The 21,366-nt window shown below is 37.5% G+C and overlaps 1 protein-coding gene across 3 annotated transcripts in view; it reads left to right on the forward strand.

Annotated features, from left to right (window-relative positions):
- Window positions 1–21,366, forward strand: part of ARID1B (AT-rich interaction domain 1B) — a 364,765-nt gene that overhangs the window by 61,456 nt on the left and 281,943 nt on the right. For all 3 annotated transcript variants that reach the window (XM_024747857.1, XM_024747856.1, XM_024747858.1), the window contains exon 2: window positions 14,027–14,155. In XM_024747857.1, the coding sequence (XP_024603625.1) occupies window positions 14,027–14,155 (129 nt within the window). The remainder of the gene's footprint in view (window positions 1–14,026; window positions 14,156–21,366) is intronic.

Consider the following 21,366-nt stretch of genomic DNA (forward strand, 5'->3'; position numbering starts at 1 on the left):
CCCGCGCTGTTGGAGTTTGCCTTCTCTCTCTTTGCTGGTTGTCTCCTATTGAACTGCTCCACCTGTTCAACCTACTCAAATCAAATCAGCAGTGGTTTTGTTCTCTGGCAGTGGCACTGAGTATCGATGGCAGCTGCAGGTCAGGGGAAAGGAACTTTAGGAACCGATATCCATGGACCCTGATTGATTCTGATACAATATCACTTGGAACAGCTTTCCCTGAGATGCTCTGAAAGAAATCATCCTTGAGTGCAGTGTTTTTTAAACTATTCTTTGTAATCTGTTAGTGGGAGCATGAAAGCAGTGTATTAAGCTGCAACCAGAAATTTTTAAAAAGGGAATTTGAATATAAACAAAATATGAATGCATCACATGTAGTAAGGATGTCATGTGTGTTCAAGGTTGTGATATAAAACGTAATTCTTCTTTTGATTTGGAATCAAAACATTGGAAAGCCATTGCTCCGCTTACCCTTCAGTATTTTTAGCTCCTTTGATTCCTCACCCCTTTTCTTTCTAATGGAAATTTAAGATTTTTTTTTTCTTAATAGTTGAGATAAAGTAGAATTAGAATATGGCCTATTTGCAGGACAACTTGATGGAAAATTGAAAGCACAGTTACTTGATTTACCAGTTGCAGGACAGGTCACTTACCCTCCACATCAGCTCCATGTCAGGGCGTGGCCAGCTAAGCAGCCTGTGTCCCAGCAGAAGCCCCCTGAAGAAGCCTGCAGTGAAGGCGCACCACCTGGAGGCTGTCCTGCAGATGGAGAGTTTCATTCAGGAGGGTTAGAACCTGCTCAGGGTGGCACGCCCAGACCCTAACAATTGATTTGTCTGGGACGTATGGGGTAATCATAGTCTGCTAAGGGGGTGGCAGGGATTTCTAGATTTATTAGGCTCCCACCAGTCTGGGGAGTGGAGGATATTGGAAAGAGATTTTAGGAAACACCAAATGGCTAGATACTAGTGTTGTTACTTCTTTTCTCTGGCAGTAAGAAATAGCTATAGGTTTTAAGTGATTGTGATGATTATTGAATGTAATATCTCTGGTTAGAAAATGACCATTCTTCACTAGTTCCTCATACCTGGTCTTGATTCGGGGAGACTCCGTGACCTCAGTGTTACCTTGCTACTCTAATGGACTTCCACTGGTCTTGTAAGCAACGTTCTTGAAAGGAAACTAAATATGTCAAATGAATAGTTGGAAATCGTCCCCCTCCCCCAATAATATGTGTAACGCATCTTTTAAATTTAAAGGAGTTATTAAAATGAAAATTATTTTGGTATACTGTTTGAAGTGTGGCTTTTTCCTTCTAAAGGTAATGAAGAAATTGTTTTTTTGTAGTTAAAGTAGGATTAGAATATGGTCTAATGAGAAACATTTTGACCCTGTTATCTTTATTTGCCATTGGATTGGAGGACTGTATCTTAGGACAATTATTTTGTACCCCTTCATGTTTTAGCAAAATAGTTAAATGACTTTTGTATTATCCCAAAGTCTACTGACTTCCCCGCAGAGGTGCTTAGAATGGACAGTCTGAGAACACATCTGTGTTCAAGTATAGTTTTGTGGGGGATAATTGTAATTTTGATTATTTGTTGTGTTTCAAAATGAATGGGTTATAGAATGTCTAATTTTAATGATTTAAAATAAATTATTAAATATAAATAGAAGAGACGGTAGAGAAAGAAGTGAAACATTTAATTTGTTGATAATTCTACATTAGGTAAAGCTTCCTCTGTCCACCCCCAAGTGTCTTTCTGTTAATGATTTTAAAATATCAACATCCTATATTTTTTCCTGACCAGTCTTTTGGGACTATTTGGCACGTGTGTTCCATCTGATGAAATAAAAAAAAATTGCAGATCTCAAGGGAAATAATTAAATGATTTTCTCTTCTTATATAAACATTTGCTTTGAAATATATTTATACTTCAAGGGCTTTGATATTTTTATCTAAAGCATCATTTCCTCATACTGTCTCAACCTCAAAATGAAACTCCTCTTTAAACTATTACCCGATATCACAAGTTTATCATATAGGTTAAATTTATGTGCCAAATGACTAAAAATGAAGGGCCTCCCGCCCTCCTCTCTTTTGCCTTGAGTATATGATATCTGTGTTGGTAGAAATTTTATATCCTAATCCTTTCTAATTTCAGTGTTTAAAACTTAAAAGAATGTGTGTCCATTTCTCATTTGTAGCCATTGTGTTTTTACTCACCGAGCTCCCTTTTTTCAACCCCTTCCCACTCCAGCTGCTTCCCTTAGGTTCTTTGGGCTCCCCAGTACTCTTGTCTGTTCTTAGACTGCTCTCTGCTAGAACAGAGCAGTGTCCAGAGTGTCCTTTGCTCTTCCTGTCCCAGCCTGAGTGTCTTCCATGCTTAGCTTAACATGCTACTCCCCAGTCCTTCCATCCAATGACTGAGCACCCTGGGAGAGTGGAATGAGCCCTGGGTAGGGAGGGGGTGTGCGCAGAGAGTTGAATTCCAATTGAGACTCCAGCTGGGTGAAATCGTGCAGGTTTCCTAACCCTTGACCCTACCTTCTTGATCTTAATAAGGACAGGGTTGAACCAGTGATCTCTGAAATCTCTACCAGTTCTAACAGCGCATGATAAAATAATTTACAATAAAGTGTAATTAGGCTTAGCCTTCTGAGGATGGGGGAATGAGTGTGTATTTTCAGTTTAAAACAATAGCTTATTGATCCAAATATGTGATTTTGTGTGTTGCATGTATTTTTGAGCATTTCCACCCGGCCCCCCAACTCAGACTATGATCCAGGGAATAAAATGCAAGGAGTCAGTTTTTCAGCCACTCATGTGCATATATATATTTCCTTTAGTCTTACCTTTGCAGGTTGGGTTCAGGAGCGATATCACTGATTTGTGAGAGAGGGTGGGTTAGTGGTAGGAACACCTCCCAGTGCAAAAGGACTCCTTTATTTTCACTCATTATTTGTTATGAGTTCATTCTGAAAGGGCAAAAAATAAAATGACCAGCTAATTATGGTAATTTGAAGGCTGTTGTGTCCCTGGGTAGCAAAGGACAAAGCCTGCAGCTGTCTCCCCACCCTCCGAGCCAGTGTCAGTGCCTCTACTCAGAGGGGATGCCGGTAAAGGTCCCCATACTGGTTCGTCCCCTGGGACTGTCTATTCTTAGATTCTTCAGTCTACTGAATTCTCAAAGTCTCAGAGGAAGCCAGGTTTGGGTTTTGGCCGTGTTACATGGAGAAGTCTGACCCTTTTGCATTACCATCGCTATTACTTTTCTTCATTCATACAGTTTTCACCATATACATTATTTACGTTTAGGGGTGGATAGATAAATGAGTACAAGTTTCTCCTTTAAAAGGTATCTTATAGAACACTTAGACTGTATATTTTTAAAAGATCACATTTTTGAAATATCCATTTTTGAGGGGCTTGGTGGTTTCTTTACTCACATTTTTATAAACTCAGTTACTAAAATCATTCCCTCCCTCCCTCTCTCTTCTTTTTGTGAGCAGGAGAGAGAGGATATAGAAGCAACTAGCCCCCTTACCCTCCATGGATGAACTTTAGACTCTTGGAAAAGTGTAATCACATAGTTCCCCGCTTTGACTCTTTAATTAAAAAAAGAAACAACTTCAGAACTGCATTAACAAATCTCACACACACACTCACGCGCGTGCGCGCGCACACACACGGAGTTTTTAACTGCATGGTATAAAATCCCCAAGGTAGAAAGACCCTGCTGTGAACGGTCTCTCTCCTCATGTCCCTCCACCATCAAGTTCCCCTCCATAGAAGATACCAGTTGCTTGTCTCTCCATTGGCTGGTTTAAAATTCTAGTCTGATTCTGGTAAATCCCTGTTTTCTCTGTTTTCCCCCACTCCATAGTTATCTGCAGTAGAACAGTCTTTTCAATCTAGCGTTCACTGCACATGTTCCAGTCATGCGGTTACAGAGTTGACCCTGCAGCCTCAGCAAAGGTTATCTCTTCAAAATTCTCTGAAACGCCCTTTCGGCACATCCATTTTGGCAGCTGGGTTTATGTGGGAGAGTTGGCAACGCTCTTGGCCTCTCTTTCTGTGCTTTATGAAATCTGGCCAGAAGGGCAGCTAGGCAAGAAGTTCCCATCAGTTGCACTGCTGAGTATTTTCCATTTTCTACCTGTAGTAAACAACAGTGTTCTTACCACGTGTGAGTAGACCAAGTGGGTGGTTTTTGAAAACATGAACGTACTGTAGCCTCACACTTAAAGTCCTATTAGAAAACTGCTGTTCTAATATGTGTGTGAGGTACTGTTGTACTGTTTTGACTTTTGATTTTGTAATCTTTTTATATATATTTTTAAAAATTGAAACAACTCAAAGATTATATTCACCAGTTACAACTACCTGTTGCAGTTTGGCCAGTAATATAACAAGAAAGATGGAAACTCCAAGTTGCTTTTCAGTGAGATGTATTCATTACATACAACATCACGTGCCTGGTTTCTTGGTAAAGTGCTTTCTTGAATGGAGACAACTGTGTCCCTGTGAGGCAGCTCAGGCCTTTTCTTCCTCCCTCCCTCCCTCCCTCCCTCCCTCCCTCTTTCCTTCCTTCCTTTTTAAAAAATGTTTTTATTTTTAAGTCACTTTTTCTAAGAAAATGTTGCTTCTGTAGCAGAGTTGACCTATTTATTTCTATAGATGGCCGTCAGAGCCCTTCTTTTCTTTCTGTACATACCGTGAGCTCCACAGAAGTAGGGCTTCATGCAAACCATGTTGATGCATTTCCATAGTTATGATTCTCTAATTGAAAAATGACTGCGTGTGTTTGGTATGGAAAATACTTTTTTTTCATTTTGTTTTAAATGTAAATACTAGTAACCTAGATGTCAAAGCTTCTGCGTTAGAAATGAGCAAGGCTCCTTTTACTGTGAAGTTTTTTTCCTGCTTGTATTATTATATTAGTAAGGCTCGCAGACTCATAGGTGAGTTGTTCTCCCCATGATGATTTATGAAAGATTTTAGACCACTTGCTGTGGTATGCTGGTTCTGGTTGCTTCAAGAACAGGTAGTAAGAATTCATCTTTTACTCTTAGGTAGTAGACCCCTCACCCATTCATATACATTGGAAATATACTCTTTTTCTAGCTAAAATTTTTAGAATGAGATTTATCATCATGTACATTGCATGCATACTTTCTTTCCGAAGCTGCAGGGTTTTTTCTTGTTATGCTTCTCTTTTGTCAAAGAAGTGCACTGTAGACCTCATAGATCCGTGATACCAAACGCCTTCGATGGATCCTTGGGAAGAAAGTGTTTTAAAGTGCATAATTAGGGCACTTGAGCATAAAACTACAATTATACACTTGTGTGTTAATTTTGTGTACAGTAAGACTTTCGTTCAACACTGGTTGTAAATGAGAGGAAGCGTTTTACTGCCAGTGAATGCCTGCATTTTATGAATACTTAAACAAAATCTTCTCTAATTGGGTGACCTGGAAAAAAAGGTGAAAACATCTGCAGTTAAGAGGTAGAGGAGAATACAAAATGTGTACTAGAGGTTTCTTTTTAAAAGTAAGTAGAAAAGTGATTTCACTCTTGTGTACAGCCATGGTTGCTGTGCCTTTGGAATCACTTACGCTATTTTAGTTGCTATGCCACAATAAAGACCAACAGTGGATGCAGTTTAGATAAGGCAGTGAAAATAATCAAGGGACTGAGGGGGGCAGAAAGCAGTTGACAAGGAATCTCTGATCTGGTACAATAAAGGCTTTGGCTGGCATTGATTGACCATGCATTTGTTAATCAAGTTCCATGTACTAGCATTAGGGGGCACTCCTTGAAGTTTGGAGTTAATTTTATGGAAACTAAAGGATGTACCACTTTACAAAATGGATAGTAATGTTCCAGAACTTGTTACCCTCGAGAGACTAATGTTCCAGAACTTGTTACCCTCAAGAGACTAGAAATATAAATTAATTTAAGAAGGGTATAAATAAATTTGTGGGTAATAGAATGACAGTGATTATGAAGAGGAAATAAAGGCCGTTCAGGACATATCGCCGGCTTTTGGAAATTGAGGTCATGAAAGGCACTACCATTTAGTTCCCACAGCCACGTAGCGTATTCACTCCTGCAGAAATTGGTCTGACATAGTATTCGCTTAAGCTGTGATTTGCTAAATATAGAGCAGTTGGACTTAGAATAAGCAGTGAAATTTTGTAGGCAATTAATAATTATAAAGAAATCCAAGAGAGATTATATATATATTATTTTCACTGTTTATGATCTTATAAACGTAAAGTGTGTTACCTGATAAGGAAGTTTTAGAAAGCAAAATTTGTCATGAGAAAAAATTTATTGCTGATGACAAATGAGAACTTTTTAATTTAGTTTCACAAATCAAAAAGTAAAGCTATTTTCTGATACGAATTAAAAAAAAATTTTAAACTAAGGGAGTGGGCTAAAGTAGCCCAGATATGTTGGTTATTTTTCCGTCTGTTAAACAGCAGCAGTGTTCATGGCCCGGAAGTTATCTGTTAGGTACAAGGGCATAGACAAAAATGGAAGTGGGCTTTATAGCAACGAGAACTGAGTAACTAGCTTGTTTGTGTGGTTGGTCATCAAGCCTGTTCTGGAGTTTAGACACTGCTTGACCCTTGACTTCTTTGCTGACTCCTCCAAGCCCACGTTGTCTTTTTTCTGTTACTCAAGGGAAGCTGGACAAAATTTGAAGGAACTTATGGCTTTACTATACAGTGCATACAATAAGCACTCAGTATACATTCGTTGATTGTTTCTCAGTTTTCAAGCATGAAGGAGTAATTTCAGGAAGTTACAGAGTATTTTTTCCCCCCTTAGACAAACTTAAGGACAAGATTTATTTCTCTTTTTAAAATAAGAAAGTGAATTTAAAAAGCACCTAAATTGTTTAAAAGTCTCAGTTGGGAACTTAGCTTAAGGGACTATAGATTGTGGAGCATTTGTAGGATTTTGACCGTGTAAACTTTATTTATTACTTTCTAACACATTATTTTTGACTGGACATGTTGACATAATAAAATTTCCTCCTGCAGTTGGTTCAGCCACACATAGACTTAGCATCTGAATTCCTTGCTGTGGGGAATTTTCAGTCTGTCTCTTATGCATGAAAAATAGCATTTACTCTGTAAAATCAGAAGCCAGCAGAATATGCCACAGTAGTGACTAAAATGTAGCTGTTGTGAACTCATTTTTCCTATGCTTTTTGCCTTCCTTTTCTTGTAGAATTTATATGGAAGGACTCACATTTATGATGAAAAACAAACAAATAAAAATTAAGAAGCTTTCTGCTGTTAAATATAAATTGTTATACTTTTTGATAATTCTTAGAAGGACAGCAATAATTAATCCAAAATAAATTGCATTTAGTTTTAGATTCATGAAAAACTCAGAGTTGGTTTAAGAAATGGTACATAACATTTGATGTATATTCTTCTGGGCTATTAATTCTTTACTCACCACACATACACAGATTTTCATATTAAAAAAATATATATATGGTTTTGTAACCTGCTACACCTTAAGTCCCACCTCAAAAATCCAGGGACAGACTTTCTTGCTATTCAATACATATTATCTACAATTAGAATCATTCATTTTAATGACTCTGTGATATTTTATTGAATAAAATATCATTACCCTCCCCTTTTAAACCAGTCTCTATGGAGGCACATTTAACCATTTAGGCTGCTTCCCTGTTTTTGAGTGGGGGTGGTATCAGGGGCGTGCAGTGACCTCCTTGCTACACATATCTTCGCACACTTGTTTTATATTTTTCCTTAAGGTAAATTCCCAAAAGCAGAATTCTGGGTTGAAGGGATATTGTTCCTATACATATTGTGACTTGCGTTAAACGTTTGAATTTACATACTCATTATGATTGTTTCAGTATTAATTGCTGTGTAATATTTTGGAATTATGTAAATTGAAAGTATGAAAACTCCCTGTTAAGCTCCTAGAAACGGTTACTATTTTATTGTCAAATAGGAAACTTACATCTAGGTTTAAGTAAGGCCGGAATGGTTTGACATAAATACATTAGAAAAAACGTGAGGTCAAAAGTTTAGATACCTTCTTCGTTATTAAGTGTATATACATACTTTTAAAGTTATAATATACATACAATGAAATGCTCAGACCTTAAGTGTACAGTTCGATGAGTTTTGACAAATAAGGTACACCTATGAACCAACCATCCCAGTTAAGATACAGAATATTTTCATCACGCCAGAAGTTTCCTCACCCCTCTTTCTCACCAGCCCCCATATCCCACAAGCACTGTTTTGATTACTATCACTATAAATTAGTTTTGCTATAAAGTTTGTTTTTGAACTTCATATAAACAGATTATACAGTTCGTTGAATGTGTGTTGTATTCGTTTAATATAGTTCTAGAGGGAAGTGTAGATACCAAACCAAACTGTTAGAGCAAAAGGATCTGAAGCCGATACGAAAATTATATACTAGAGTAAGAACAACAGGTCTTTCAAAAGAAGGAAGTTGGACCCTTACCTTACACTATGTGCAAAAATTAACTCAAAATGTGTCAGACCTAAAAACATAAGAGCTAAATCTCTAAAGCTCTTAGAAGAAAACCTAGGGGAAAGCTTCATGACGTTAAATTTGGCGGTGATTTATTGGACATGGAAACCAAATGCGCAGACAACAAAAGAAAAGATAGATAAATTGGAGTATATCAAAATTTAAAACTTTTGTGCATCAAAGGACACTATCACGAGAACAAAAAGGCCACCCACAAAAGAGGAGAAAATATTTGCAAATCATATATCATATAAGGGATTAATACACAGAATATATAAAGCATTCCTACAACTCAACAACAAAAACCTAACAACCCAATCAAAAAATGGGCAAAAGACTTTAATACATTTTTCCAAGTAAGATAAACAAATGACTGTTAAGCATGCAAAAGATGCTCAAATCACTAATCATTAGGGAAATGAAAATCAAACCCACTTCACACCCATTAGGATGGCTATTACAAAAACAAACAGAAAATAGCAGGTGTTGTCAAGGATGTGGAGAAATTAGAACCCTTGTGCACAGCTGGCAGGAATTAAAAAATGGTATTGCTGCTGTGAAAAACAGTATGGCGGTTTCTCAAAAAATTAAACATAGAACTACCGTATGATCCAGCAGTTCCACTTATGGGCTGGGTATATTTCCAAAAGAAGTGAAAGAAAAGGCTTGAGCAGGTATTTGTATGCCTGTTTTCGTAGCAGTATTACTCACAGTAACCAAAAGGTAGAAACAACCCACCCATTGCCCACGATGGGACAAAATATTGTATATACTTAAAATGGAAATATTTTCAGCCTTAGAAAGGAATGAAATTCTGATTCATGCTGGAACATGGATGAACCTTGAAGGCATTAGGCTAAGTGAAGTAAGCCCGACTCAAAAGGAATAACCATATTCATGGGGACAGAAAGCAGAATAGTCGTTCCCAGGGGCTGGGGTGGGGGATAGAAATGGGGAGTTACTGTTTAATGGAAATAGAATTTCGTTTTGGGATGGTGAGGTTCTGAAGATGGATAGTTGTGATGGTCACACAACAATGTGAATCTACTTAATGCCACTAAACTGTACACTTTATGGTTAGAATTCCACGTATGACTCTAGCAAAATCTATTTTTCCCATTTACTTACTGTGTTGGAATTAGATTGCTTCCTCTTTCTGGCTCTTGTAAATAGTATTGGATGGAATATCCTTCCTGGGACACATGTGAGTGTTTCATGGGTATGTATTCACAGGGGAATTGCTGGGTCATAGGGCAGTGCACCTTGAAACTTAGTGGAGAAACTGCTTTCTCAAACTTCTTTAGATAGGAAAAGGATGAGAATATAAACCTGATCATTTCTTCATTGTTGAAGTATGAGCAAAGAGTTCAAGGTAAAGTAAAATGAAAAGTGGGGCCTGGAATTCTGCACATTTAACATGACACAGAGATTTGAAAGTTAATACTCATGTCCTTTATCAGAGTAGTTTCGTAAAATAAATACTTAAAGTAAATGAATCATTTTTAGCTATACTTTCCCTCTCCGATAATGTTTGAAAGCATTCACATTTCTTTGAAAATTGGAATAAAACATTTTGTTACTGTGTGTGCTTATGTTCCACTTGAAGATCCTCTTTATTTAGAAATGAGAGAAATTTCTGTTTTTCTTATTTTTACATAACAGATAGAAAATCCCTGATCTTAGACATTTTCTGGAGATTTCCATTTGGTTTAGTTTAGTGATAAATGTCCAGCGCGTTGGCTGGGCAGTAATGACCTCGAGGGTTAGCCGGTAATAGCCGAGGGTCCTCTGCTGCTGTCAATGTGAGGTTTGAGGTTTTTGTCTATTGGATGAAGCTGAATCAAAGACTTGGATGGTATAAGTCATTTCAGTTTTATAATGTGTTCCATCATTAAAGTTTTATATAATATATGTGCTGCCGAAGCGAGCACTAAAGTTTTATATAATAATAACTTGATTTAATAATCCATTGAACAACATTCATTATTCATCCAACAAACATTTCAGTGGCAGGCCCCCTTCCAGGAGGCATACCATGGGTGTAGGAGTGTGTAGTCTAGTGATGAGGACAAACGGTAAACACATAATTAAAGGGGTAACTGACGAAATCTAATAATCTCCCCTGTGGTAAAATCAAATCAGAAGTGGCATGAAAATGATGGTGGGTTAGGCCGGTTAGGGGACGGGTGGTATCTGAGACAGAAGTGCTTTGTTTCCTCAATTCTCAGCCCTTGGTTCCTGAAACTCAGTAACTCTTGGTTAAATTTCAACAGTTTGGTAACTGTTGAACAGTTGAATTCAACAGTTTGGTAATCTTATGTATCCTGAATATGGTTAAGAACTGAGAGATAAACAAAAGGACTCTTAGTAGCCAAAATTGATTTTGCAAAACTTGAGACGATAAAAGCTCATATGCTTCCCTCATGACTTAGTCCTTTGGGTCTTCATAACAGTGTGGTGGGTTTCTCAGTCCTCAGCAGATGCTGTGAAAGATGGGAGATCTGAGTGAGGAGCGGTGTGGCTGAAGGCCTTGATGGCGTGTGAGAAGCCGGCAGTGCGAGACCACAGTTTCTCTGGGGTTTGTGCAGACAACTTCTGGCAGTAGGCTCTGGGGCATTACATGTATTATGGCTCCACCCTTCCATTTATGTTTCTTAATAATGATTGTTTGGTTTAAGATGTCAGAAAATCATATAATAGAACTTTGAAAGCCCTACATCTAAATTGATTAAAGCAAAAACATTATTGACCATTAAAGAATTGACATTAGTTCCTGACAGCTGAGGTGTATTATATTTAGAAATTGCTTTTTAAAGATAACAGTTAACAATGTTTTAGAGGTAGCACTACAACTTAGTTTAGTAAGTAATAATTATTGTGTAGAATTCCAAATAGGATGATAATATTGCTGGTTATAATATTAATAGGAATTAATAGAGGAGGTAGCCCCATTTTGCAGACGGAGATGTAAGGCATATCATTATGTGATTGATCATATTCACACAACTGAGGTACAGGAGGGCTTGGATTTAGATTTCATACGTTTCTAGTACAGAGATTCTTTAGGTAGACTAGAACTTAGTAATCTCTGTTTTGTCGTGGCTCCCACGTAAGGACAATAAGCCAAATGCAGTTGATTGGCTCTAGGCCCTATCAGTTATCCCAGGGTCTCAGAAGGTTAGTTAGCCAGTTAGTTAGTACCAAATAATTAGACCATGTATTTAAAAGGATAGCAAGTAGGTTTTTAATTGTGGAAGACAGTGATGAAATCTCCCAAGCAGATGCTTTTGATGGTTCCCCCTCTGACGTTTGCTCTGTTCTGCAGATTGTTGCTATGGATCCATTGAAGGTTTGCGTACACTCCCACCCATCCTACCTGCCTCCCCTGCATCCAGCTTGCTTCCCCACTTTTCGGAGTTGGAATAGATAGTAAAAGAATCTAGTAAGTTCATGGCTTCTCTAGTGTTAGGAGACTCCTGCAATATGTCCTCTTGTTGTCTTGCTTAGAAAATAGAACCCCCCCACACACACTCCCATATTGTGCGTAAGGGTTTCTGTAAACCAGAAAGTCAACATATTAAAGTGCAATTCACAGGGGAGTTGCTGGCTGTGTTGACTGAGCTTTACAGTCATTTTAACACTGGCAAAGTGTTACCCTAACTGCTTCAAATCAAACTGCAAAGATGCTTGTGTGAAATGCAGTATTAGATATCAAATCAAACATATGGGTGTTGAACGGAAGGGTATGTGTTGTGGTAGTATATGGTATTCTAGCATGTGGAGTTGTATTTTATGGAAATTCTTTGGCTTGGCTTATGTCAGGGACATACATTCATTATGAGATATCAAGCTGTAAAATAAATAAAAGCAAAGAATTCAACTGTGCTGTTGAATGGTTTTCAATACAAACTTGTCTGTTCTACTAACTTGGGGTCTGCGAAATGAGAGGCATTTGTAAGCCATTGTGGCCAAATGTTTTGTCAGCGTTGCTAGCAGCTCGAAAATAATCTAGATCGGGTCAAAAGGAATATGAACTTTAGCTTTCTGCATTTTTTCCCTTTTACTTCATTGAATATGTTGCCAATTACTGTGCTAATTGGTCTTAGAGGCAGAGTGTTTAATACTTTCCTTCTCACTCTCTTCTTTTCCTCATTCAGTATTCTATAGTCAATTTGTTTTTTAAGTGTATATCTGGGACTGATGACTGAATTCTTAAGTATGTGTGCTTATGGGGATCATGTTCTTGCAGTTCTCAAATGGACCCTATTGTGGTGTTAACAGTGACTTCACCATTCTCATTCCAGGAGTGCTTTTTGCCGTCCTGATATCTTGTTTTTCTTTTCCTCTCCTGTTCTTTCTCTCAATTAGGGAAAAAAAAATGTCAATAGATTTCTCATTTGAAAGAACATCAGAAAATATCATCAGTGGTGTATTTACTGAATGAGGAAGGACTTTTGTTTGAACAATGATTTCAAGATTTTTTAGGCTCATGTAAATTAGAAATGGAGAAGACTGATTTTAGGTCATTCTGTCTGTAACTTGGGTATTTGCAGCACAATACGCTTTGCTTTATATCAGTAACCGTTTTATCAACTAGGAAAATACTGTCCTTGTATAGCTATGAATATCTTTCCATCAAGAACTCATATTGATAGTTACATTGTTTGATATACATAGTATTGTTTTCTAAATGGGTTTCATTTTATTATAAAGCAGTGTTGTTTCTTTTTAGCCAAAATAGTATTGGGTAACGGAATTGCTGCTGTAACTGGTATCTGCTAAAATGTAATTGAGGCATTCTGACCTTAGTTGAAACAAACATGTCCCCAAACCACAAGCATCCTACAAAGTATTAGTGAGCTTGGACTGGAGTTCATTTTCATCTGAGTGTTGCATGAGAATGGATTAGCATAATGCTGCTTTGACTTTCTAGCAGAAACAATTTTTTTTTTTTTTTTTGGTGTTACGCGGGCCTCTCACTGTTGTGGCCTCTCCCATTGTGGAGCACAGGCTCCGGACGCGCAGGCTCAGCGGCCATGACTCACGGGCCCAGCTGCTCCGCGGCACGTGGGATCTTCCCGGACCGGGGCACGAACCCGCGTCCCCTGCATCGGCAGGCGGACTCTCAACCACTGCGCCACCAGGGAAGCCCTAGCAGAAACAATTTTTTGCCGTCAGTATTAGGAACTCCCCCCGACCCTGCCACTGGATGTTTGTGAAATTATCAATTTTTGATGTCTGATAATTTAACTCTGCTTCAAAAAATACTTTTTCTTTTGTCTTCATTGATAGTATGTGAGTAGAAAGCAGTATGCCAATTTATCTAATGGGGAGAACATTAAAAATATCGAATTCAATTGCTTAGCAAAGAACCCACTTCCTGTTGCTGAATTGAAACCATATTTGATTTCGCTGAATGGCACGTCTTGACTTTCTCACTTGCCCCGCTTGACTTCGTGACAGGTGCCGCCTCAGTATGGCCAGCCAGGTGTGAGCGGTTACTGCCAGCAGGGCCAGCAGCCTTACTACAGCCAGCAGCCGCAGGCGCAGTATCTGCCGTCCCAGCCCCAGCAGAGGTACCAGCCGCAGCAGGTGAGCACAGTCCTGGTCCCCAGGCCTCTGTTCTGAGATGTCTTCCCGGCCCATTGAAAACATTTCTGTTCTCAGTGGGAAAAATTGAAGTTTTGAGAAAATGCAGAACTATAACCTAAACTCTTTGTTTACGAATGGATGTTTGAGATTGAAGGGTGGGAAGAAGAATGACTAGTTTAATAGCTTCTTACATTACTGGTTAGTGACAGCAGAAAATGTCAGTCATTTCATGTTCTTTGTCATCTGTGTTCTGAATCTTTCCAGAAAGTACTCTGTCACTCCGTTGAGGCTTATTCCGGAAAATGGTTTTATTGATCATTTAATCTATCTAGTTGGCACACATACATGGTGTTTTTATGTTGAGCCTTCTTTTGATTTGTTCTTGTTTTAATGGTACGTGCTACTGGGTCAAAACATTGTTGCCTTTGGCAGTGTTATTCTTCCTAAACTAGCTTATAGACAGATAGTCGCTTCAATTACAATATATTAAAATACTAAAGGGAATCATGTACTTTTAAGTGTGTTAAACACTTTCTAGTTTAAATCAGCCTCATTAAATACTCCTAGGTTATTGGGCTGTGCATGTCAGCTTACATGATTTGTAGAAAAATGGTACATATGCATTTGGTACAGTGATTAAGTTTCATCTTGTTTTAGAGATTGTCGCTCAGTGATATTAAAAGGTATCGTGAGCTCAGGACCTGTACTCTGAATTCAAATAGAGCTTTCATAGCACTTTCCGTCATAAGCGTCAAAATGTAACTTTGCGTTTTATATTTTCCTCTCTCCTTTCATTTTTGTGGGTTGGGGGTGGTGAAGAGAGGGGAAGACAGTGACATTGACTATTCAGTTTTTAAAGTGCTACTTACACAGCTTGGAGAGGTTGTAGATGCTAAGCAACATATATAAATATATGAAGCTTAATTTTAATAAATTCAGCCGATTTCTTAAGTATTTTCTTGGGTTCTTTGGAGTCTTTTCCCATGTGACTTTTATTTGAGTTCCAAAAAGAGTTTATGACTTCAAAGAAAACATGTTAAAACAACAGCTGAGATTGAAGATCTGTAGAATCTTGTTTTTTGCATATATGTTTTCAAAATTTTGGTTTTATATAAAGCAATTTATAGAGGTAGGAATGTACATTATTTCAAAGTTACTCAGTCTGGTCTTTTATTAAAATGTGGGAAAATTAAATAACCTTTCAATACCGTTTCTTTTTAAGTGAGAGAGACTGGTGTCTGGGTTTATGATATATAAAGTTACAGGCTTTTCCTGGGCTTTCAGAGCCTTATTGAGCTTCTCTGTAGACAGAATGTTTTGTCATGTCATCAGAGTTTAAGGAGGACTCAATAGAGAGATTATATTACTCATTTTCCTTCAGTGAGCTAAAATGAATCTCTGATTGTAAAACCAATTTGATTAAGGATTCTGAGTGCCTGTCATTTCCTTCAAGACCAAGTTCAAAATTTACTTCCTTTATGAAGCATTCACTGATGACTTCTTCCACATGGCAATTAGTTATTTAATATCCTTCATATTTAAATATTTAAAGCATACTACGGGTCAAATCTTATTTTAATGAATACTATTTTAATGTGCTTAGTTTAGGCCTCTTTTATGCTTTGAACGATACTGCTGTTATTTTATTGACTTGAATACAATAAATTATATGTCAGGAAATACTATATAAAAATGATTCCTTAATGTAAATACTGTCATTTTTTGGGGTATATTCTGAGGAAAAACAAATATTTCTCAAAGTATATTGGAAATTTTTTCTTGTTTTCATACTCCCTAACTATATAGAATGTCTAAATATTTTTTAAGTTTAAGTTTCAGTAAACTCTTCTGGGACAAAGAAATGGAAATCAGAGACATTTAGGTAGCTTGAGACATTTAGGTAGTCTAATCAGAGGGTCTGGTTTGACAGGAACAGTTTTACTTTTTAGGGAATTTGATGTTCAGATAGATTTGGAAAGTTTATCTAGGAAATGAGATCTAGCATTTTAGATATAGTTAGCACCTCCAAAACCAGAATAATCCCCCCAAATCTATCCCAAAACAAAGTAAAAATAACCACTAGAATATTTTCAAAATCAAGCCAAATTTTAATAAGAATTTAGAATGCTGAATTCACATGCATTTAAAAAACAAAGGAGCTCAACTGTATTTAATGTAAGAAGCCAGTGTTTCGTAACAGACAGAACATTCCTTCCTGTAGACTTTCCTTTTGTTCCCAGATATAGCATACACAGTCTGTTGATTTTTGTATTAGGAGATAATCAGCAAGTATGACTTTGTGTCTTTTGTTAATGTGGTTGATACAAAAGGTAATTTTAGGGTTCCATTAAGATACCTCACTTTGTGTCTTTAACATTTTTTAATGTGTAATGTTTTGGATAATCAATACATTCATATGGTTCAAAAATTAACAAGTACAAGGAAAGGGTACAGATTCCAGTCTCCACCATAGTTCCTCTTGCCTAGCTCACCACCCTCCTCACCCTTTGCTAGATAACCACTTCATTAGTTTATTGTACGTTTCTTTATATAAAGAAGCAAAATACCGTATTTTAATTGTTAGCTCTATTTTTACACAAATGTTGGTACACTGTAACATACTGTAAACATTCTTCTGTTCTTTGTCATTCCCCCTTCCCTACCCACTTAAATATATTTTCTGTGGTTCTTTCCAAAGGAGTACATAAAGCAATCCTCCATTCTTTTTTATAGCTTCATTCCATTTTATGGACATATCATAATGTACTTAACCAGTTCTCTTTTGATGGGCATTTAGATTATTTTTAGTTATTTGCAATTCAAACAATGCCACGATGCTCTGTATATGTGTCATTTCACAAATGTCCAAGTGTATCTGTAGGATAAATTCCTGGCTGTATCAGTGGATATATGCAGTTGTAATTCTGGTAAATATTGCTAGATTGTTCCTCTTAGGGGTTGTGCCAGTTTATACTCCCACCATCGATGTGTGAGAGTACCTACCATGTGCCAGTAGCATGGTTTTAAGAAGCTTCTGGCTTTTTACCAATCTGATAATGTAGTTTTAATTTACATTTTTCTTGTTATGAGTGATTTTGAACATTTTATATATGTAAAAATGTTTACATTTCCTTTATTCCTGGACTGTCAGTTCATATCTTTTTATCTTGAATTTTTCTATTCAGTTGTTTGTCTCTTAAAAATTGATTTATATAATAAAAACTAGGTATATTAGGGAGACTAGACCTCTGTCCGTGATATGAATTACTCACTTCCGCATCTTATCATTTGTCTTTTGACATTAATTGTGGTACATTTTTTTTGTCATGCAGAAGGGTTTTTTGAATTTAAAAAAATGTGTATGTAGTCAGAATTAGCAGTGTTTTCTTTTATGATATCTGGATTTTATTTTTAGTGAGATTATGAACCTTCCATACTCTGAAGTTACAAAGGAACTGTCCCCTGTTATTTTGTAGTATTTTCATAGAGTAATTTCTACATTTCACTTATCCTAATCTATGGAGAGAGGTGTGATCCAATATAATTTTTTTTCTCTAGATGACCACTTGGTTAAGTAACTTTTCTTGTATTAGGTCTCGCCAGAGAACTAGCTTATTGGTTAGGATGAAGATATTTTATTTTAAGGAATTGACTCAGACAGTTATGGAAGCTGGAAAGTCCAAAATCTAGCGTGGACCAGCAGGCTGAGACCCAGGAGAGCTGATGGTAAAGATGAAGCCTGAAGGCAGTCTGCTGGAGAACTCCCTCTTGCTTGGGGGGCTGGTCTTTTTGTTCTATTTAGGCCTTCAACTGATTGGATGAGGCCCACCCACATTATGGAGGGTAATCTGCTTTACTCAAGGTCACTGATTTGCTAATTTCATCCCCAAATACTCTCCAACTTGACACATAAAATTAACCATTACTGTTATCTTTCCTTTTAAACTTTTAAAATTTTCCTTTATGTACAGTGTTTGAGGTTATTCTGGGACTTTTATTCTTTTCCATTGGTCCTTCTGTTAGTGCGCCAGTACTGTACAGTTTTTATCATGTTTTAATATCTGGTAGGGTTAGTACATCTTCATTATTCTTTTCAGAGCTCTCTTGGCAATTTGTGTTTGCTTATTTTTCATATAAACTTTTCATTTTTTACCGTGCTTTTTCCTAAGAATTTTGTCTTTTTTGTTGTTATTATAATGGGATTTTTTTTCATTGTACCTTTTTTGTTTTATGTGAAATAGGTGATACTTATAAAATAATGAGTTAAAAAAAGTACCTCATTTGAACAATTAGCAACACACGTAATAGAACGAGCTGGGTTTACCTGGCTTGGGTTACTAGGGGCCAGGGAGAACACGCCCCTTGGAGCCTCACGGAAGGTGTGGGGTTGGGAGGTTTATAGGGTAGGGGTTGGGGTGTGTGCTGGTTGGTTCTAAGAGGTATCAGGGGAGTGAGGGTCAGTCTGGACTGGCTACTTCAAAGCAGCTGTGAGCATTTGGTGGTTAGGTGTCTTAATTTTGAGCCATGAGGCAGGACTTAAGTGTGTCCGGGCTTTGTCATTGGTAAAGAAGCACCAGTCGCTTAGAGAAAGACAGTGTTAGTAAGAAGAGGCAGATGTTTATAGTCATTTTTGTTGTCAAAAAGTGGCCTTGTCCAAATCTGCTTTCAGCACTGCTTATGTGCTATGGGTGGTGCTCCGGTCTGCTTGTTCTCAGGGCTGATTTTCCTTTTCTTCTCACATTCCTACCCCACTGTCCCTCCTCTTCCTGAATGACTTCTCTCTCCATTTCTTCATTTGTTTAGACAGTTTTAAATTTCTTTTATAATATTCTTCAAAAAGAACTGTCGTACTTTTTGGTTAGAATTATTCCTATATACGTTATATTTTTCTTGGTATTGTAAGCATAGATTTTATATTTTTATTATATTACATTTTCTCATTGTTGCAGGTATATACAAATATAATGAACTTGGTATATTAAATTTTATTGTACATTTTGACCCTTTAAATTCTTGTGAATTCTACTAACTCTAATCATTTATAGATTCTCGTATGTTTTCCAAATTTTATTTTTTTAATTGCTTAAAAAAAAAACTCTCCCATCTCCCCTTCTTTTGTCCTTCCTCAGACAGCTTCTTCAATGCATTTGAAAGGACTGTCTGTTTTTGTATTATCTCCGATCTAAAAGAAGGCTTTCAGCATTTCATCATTAAACATAATGTTTACTCTCTTTTTCTTTTCTTTTCTTTGTAGCTGCCCATTGTTGGATAAGGAAGTTCCCTTCTTTTTCTAGGTTGCTAAGAATTTATCATGAATGGATGCTGAATTTTATCTTATGTGTTTTTTTTGTGTGTTTTGGGATGATCACTTTGTTTTCCCTCTTATAATCTGTTATTGGGGTATATTACATTTTTTTAAGTATTATGCCAAACACGCATTCTAGAATAAACCTAGCCTTGTGACATATTTTTTGCACATCACTGAATTCAGTCGGCTGACATTTATTTAGGCTTCTTGAATCACTGTTCATAAAAGGGATTGGACTGTAATTATCCTCGTGCGGTTTTGTTATCTGTATTACGAAGTTTTGCAGAATGAGTTAGACACTAGTCTCGCCCCCTCTCCCCGCCCCTCCACCTTTTAAAAAATTTTTGGCCACACTGCTGCGTGACTTGCGGGATCTCAGTTTCCCTACCAGGGATTGAACCCAGACCATGGCAGTGAAAGCCCAGAATCCTAACCACTAGGCCACCAGGGAGCTCCCAAACTAGTCCTTTTTTTTTTTTTTTGCGGTACGCAGGCCTTTCACTGTTGTGGCCTCTCCCGTTATGGAGCGCAGGCTCAGCGGCCGTGGCTCACGGGCCCAGCCACGCCGTGGCACGTGGGATCTTCCTGGACCAGGGCACGAACCCGTGTCCCCTGCATCGGCAGGTGGACTCTCAACCACTGCGCCACCAGGGAAGCCCCCTTTTTAAACTTACTGGAAGACTTTAAAGTCTGGAATTACCTGCTTTTGGAGTGTTTGGTAGAAGCATCTGTAAAGTCATAAAGGATTGTGTAGCCCTTGATGTTTTAACTTTTGTCCCATTCCTGATTTTTGATCTTATTTCTTTTGTGAATATAGGCATATCAAGTTATCGAATTCTTCTTGAGTCAGCTTTTTACTTATATATATTCCTATATATGTATCCATTTCATCAAGGCTTTCAAGTTTATTAACCTGAAGTTCATAATAGTCTTTATTTCTTTAATTTTTATAACATCCAGAGTTAAGCATTTTAATTAATAATGTTATTCCTTCTTTTATTAATCTTGATTAATCTTGCCAGTGGTTTGTCTTTCCAAAACAAGTTTGGTCACTGTCCTCCTTATTACATGTTCTTTTTTATAAGTTTCAATTCTGTTCTTACTTTGATTATATCTTGCTTTTTGTCTGATAAAGCCAAATAAATATGACTAAAAAATTTCCTCCTAAGTACTACTTTGGCTAAATCTCTCAAATTTTTTTTTTTTTTTTTTTTTCCGGTACGCGGGCCTCTTACTGTTGTGGCCTCTCCCGTTGCGGAGCACAGGCTCCGGACGCGCAGGCTCAGCGGCCACGGCTCACGGGCCCAGCCGCTCCGCGGCATGTGGGATCTTCCCGGACCGGGGCACAAACCCGTGTCCCCTGCATCGGCTGGTGGACTCTCAACCACTGTGCCACCAGGGAAGCCCAAATCTCTCAAATTTTGATGTGCATTATTTTTGTTCTCTTTTAGTTCTAAGAATTTTCTGACTTCCCTTCATTCATCTTTTTAAATAGTTTTATTGAGGCTTGGGTTTGTGTCCTGTTCCCTCAGAAGGATTGTTGTATGCTTTTGCCAGTTGCTTGTGGGCACTAGTCATCAGGAATCATATTTCATGTTTTAGTTTGTAAAGTTTTATTGCTTAGAAAGTTCTTAATAGGCTGACAAACAGGATGATAGAATGCGCATTCACATGCCACCATAAGTTCTTTACATTTGCTAACCTAGCCATATTCGGATATCCCCAGTTGTCATCAGAATGCCTTATTTATAGTTCATACAAGGTTACTACATTGATTTGGTCCTTAAGTCTTTTTATCTGGAACAGTTCTTTTTTACCCCACCCCCATTCATGCCTTTGGCATGTTGAAAAAACTGAGTCAGTTGTCCTATGAAATGGCTTTGTCTGATTGTTTTCCCTTGAT

The sequence above is a fragment of the Neophocaena asiaeorientalis genome, unplaced genomic scaffold (assembly GCF_003031525.2).
Source record: "Neophocaena asiaeorientalis asiaeorientalis breed wild unplaced genomic scaffold, Neophocaena_asiaeorientalis_V1.1 scaffold123, whole genome shotgun sequence".
Classification (NCBI taxonomy): domain Eukaryota; kingdom Metazoa; phylum Chordata; class Mammalia; order Artiodactyla; family Phocoenidae; genus Neophocaena; species Neophocaena asiaeorientalis.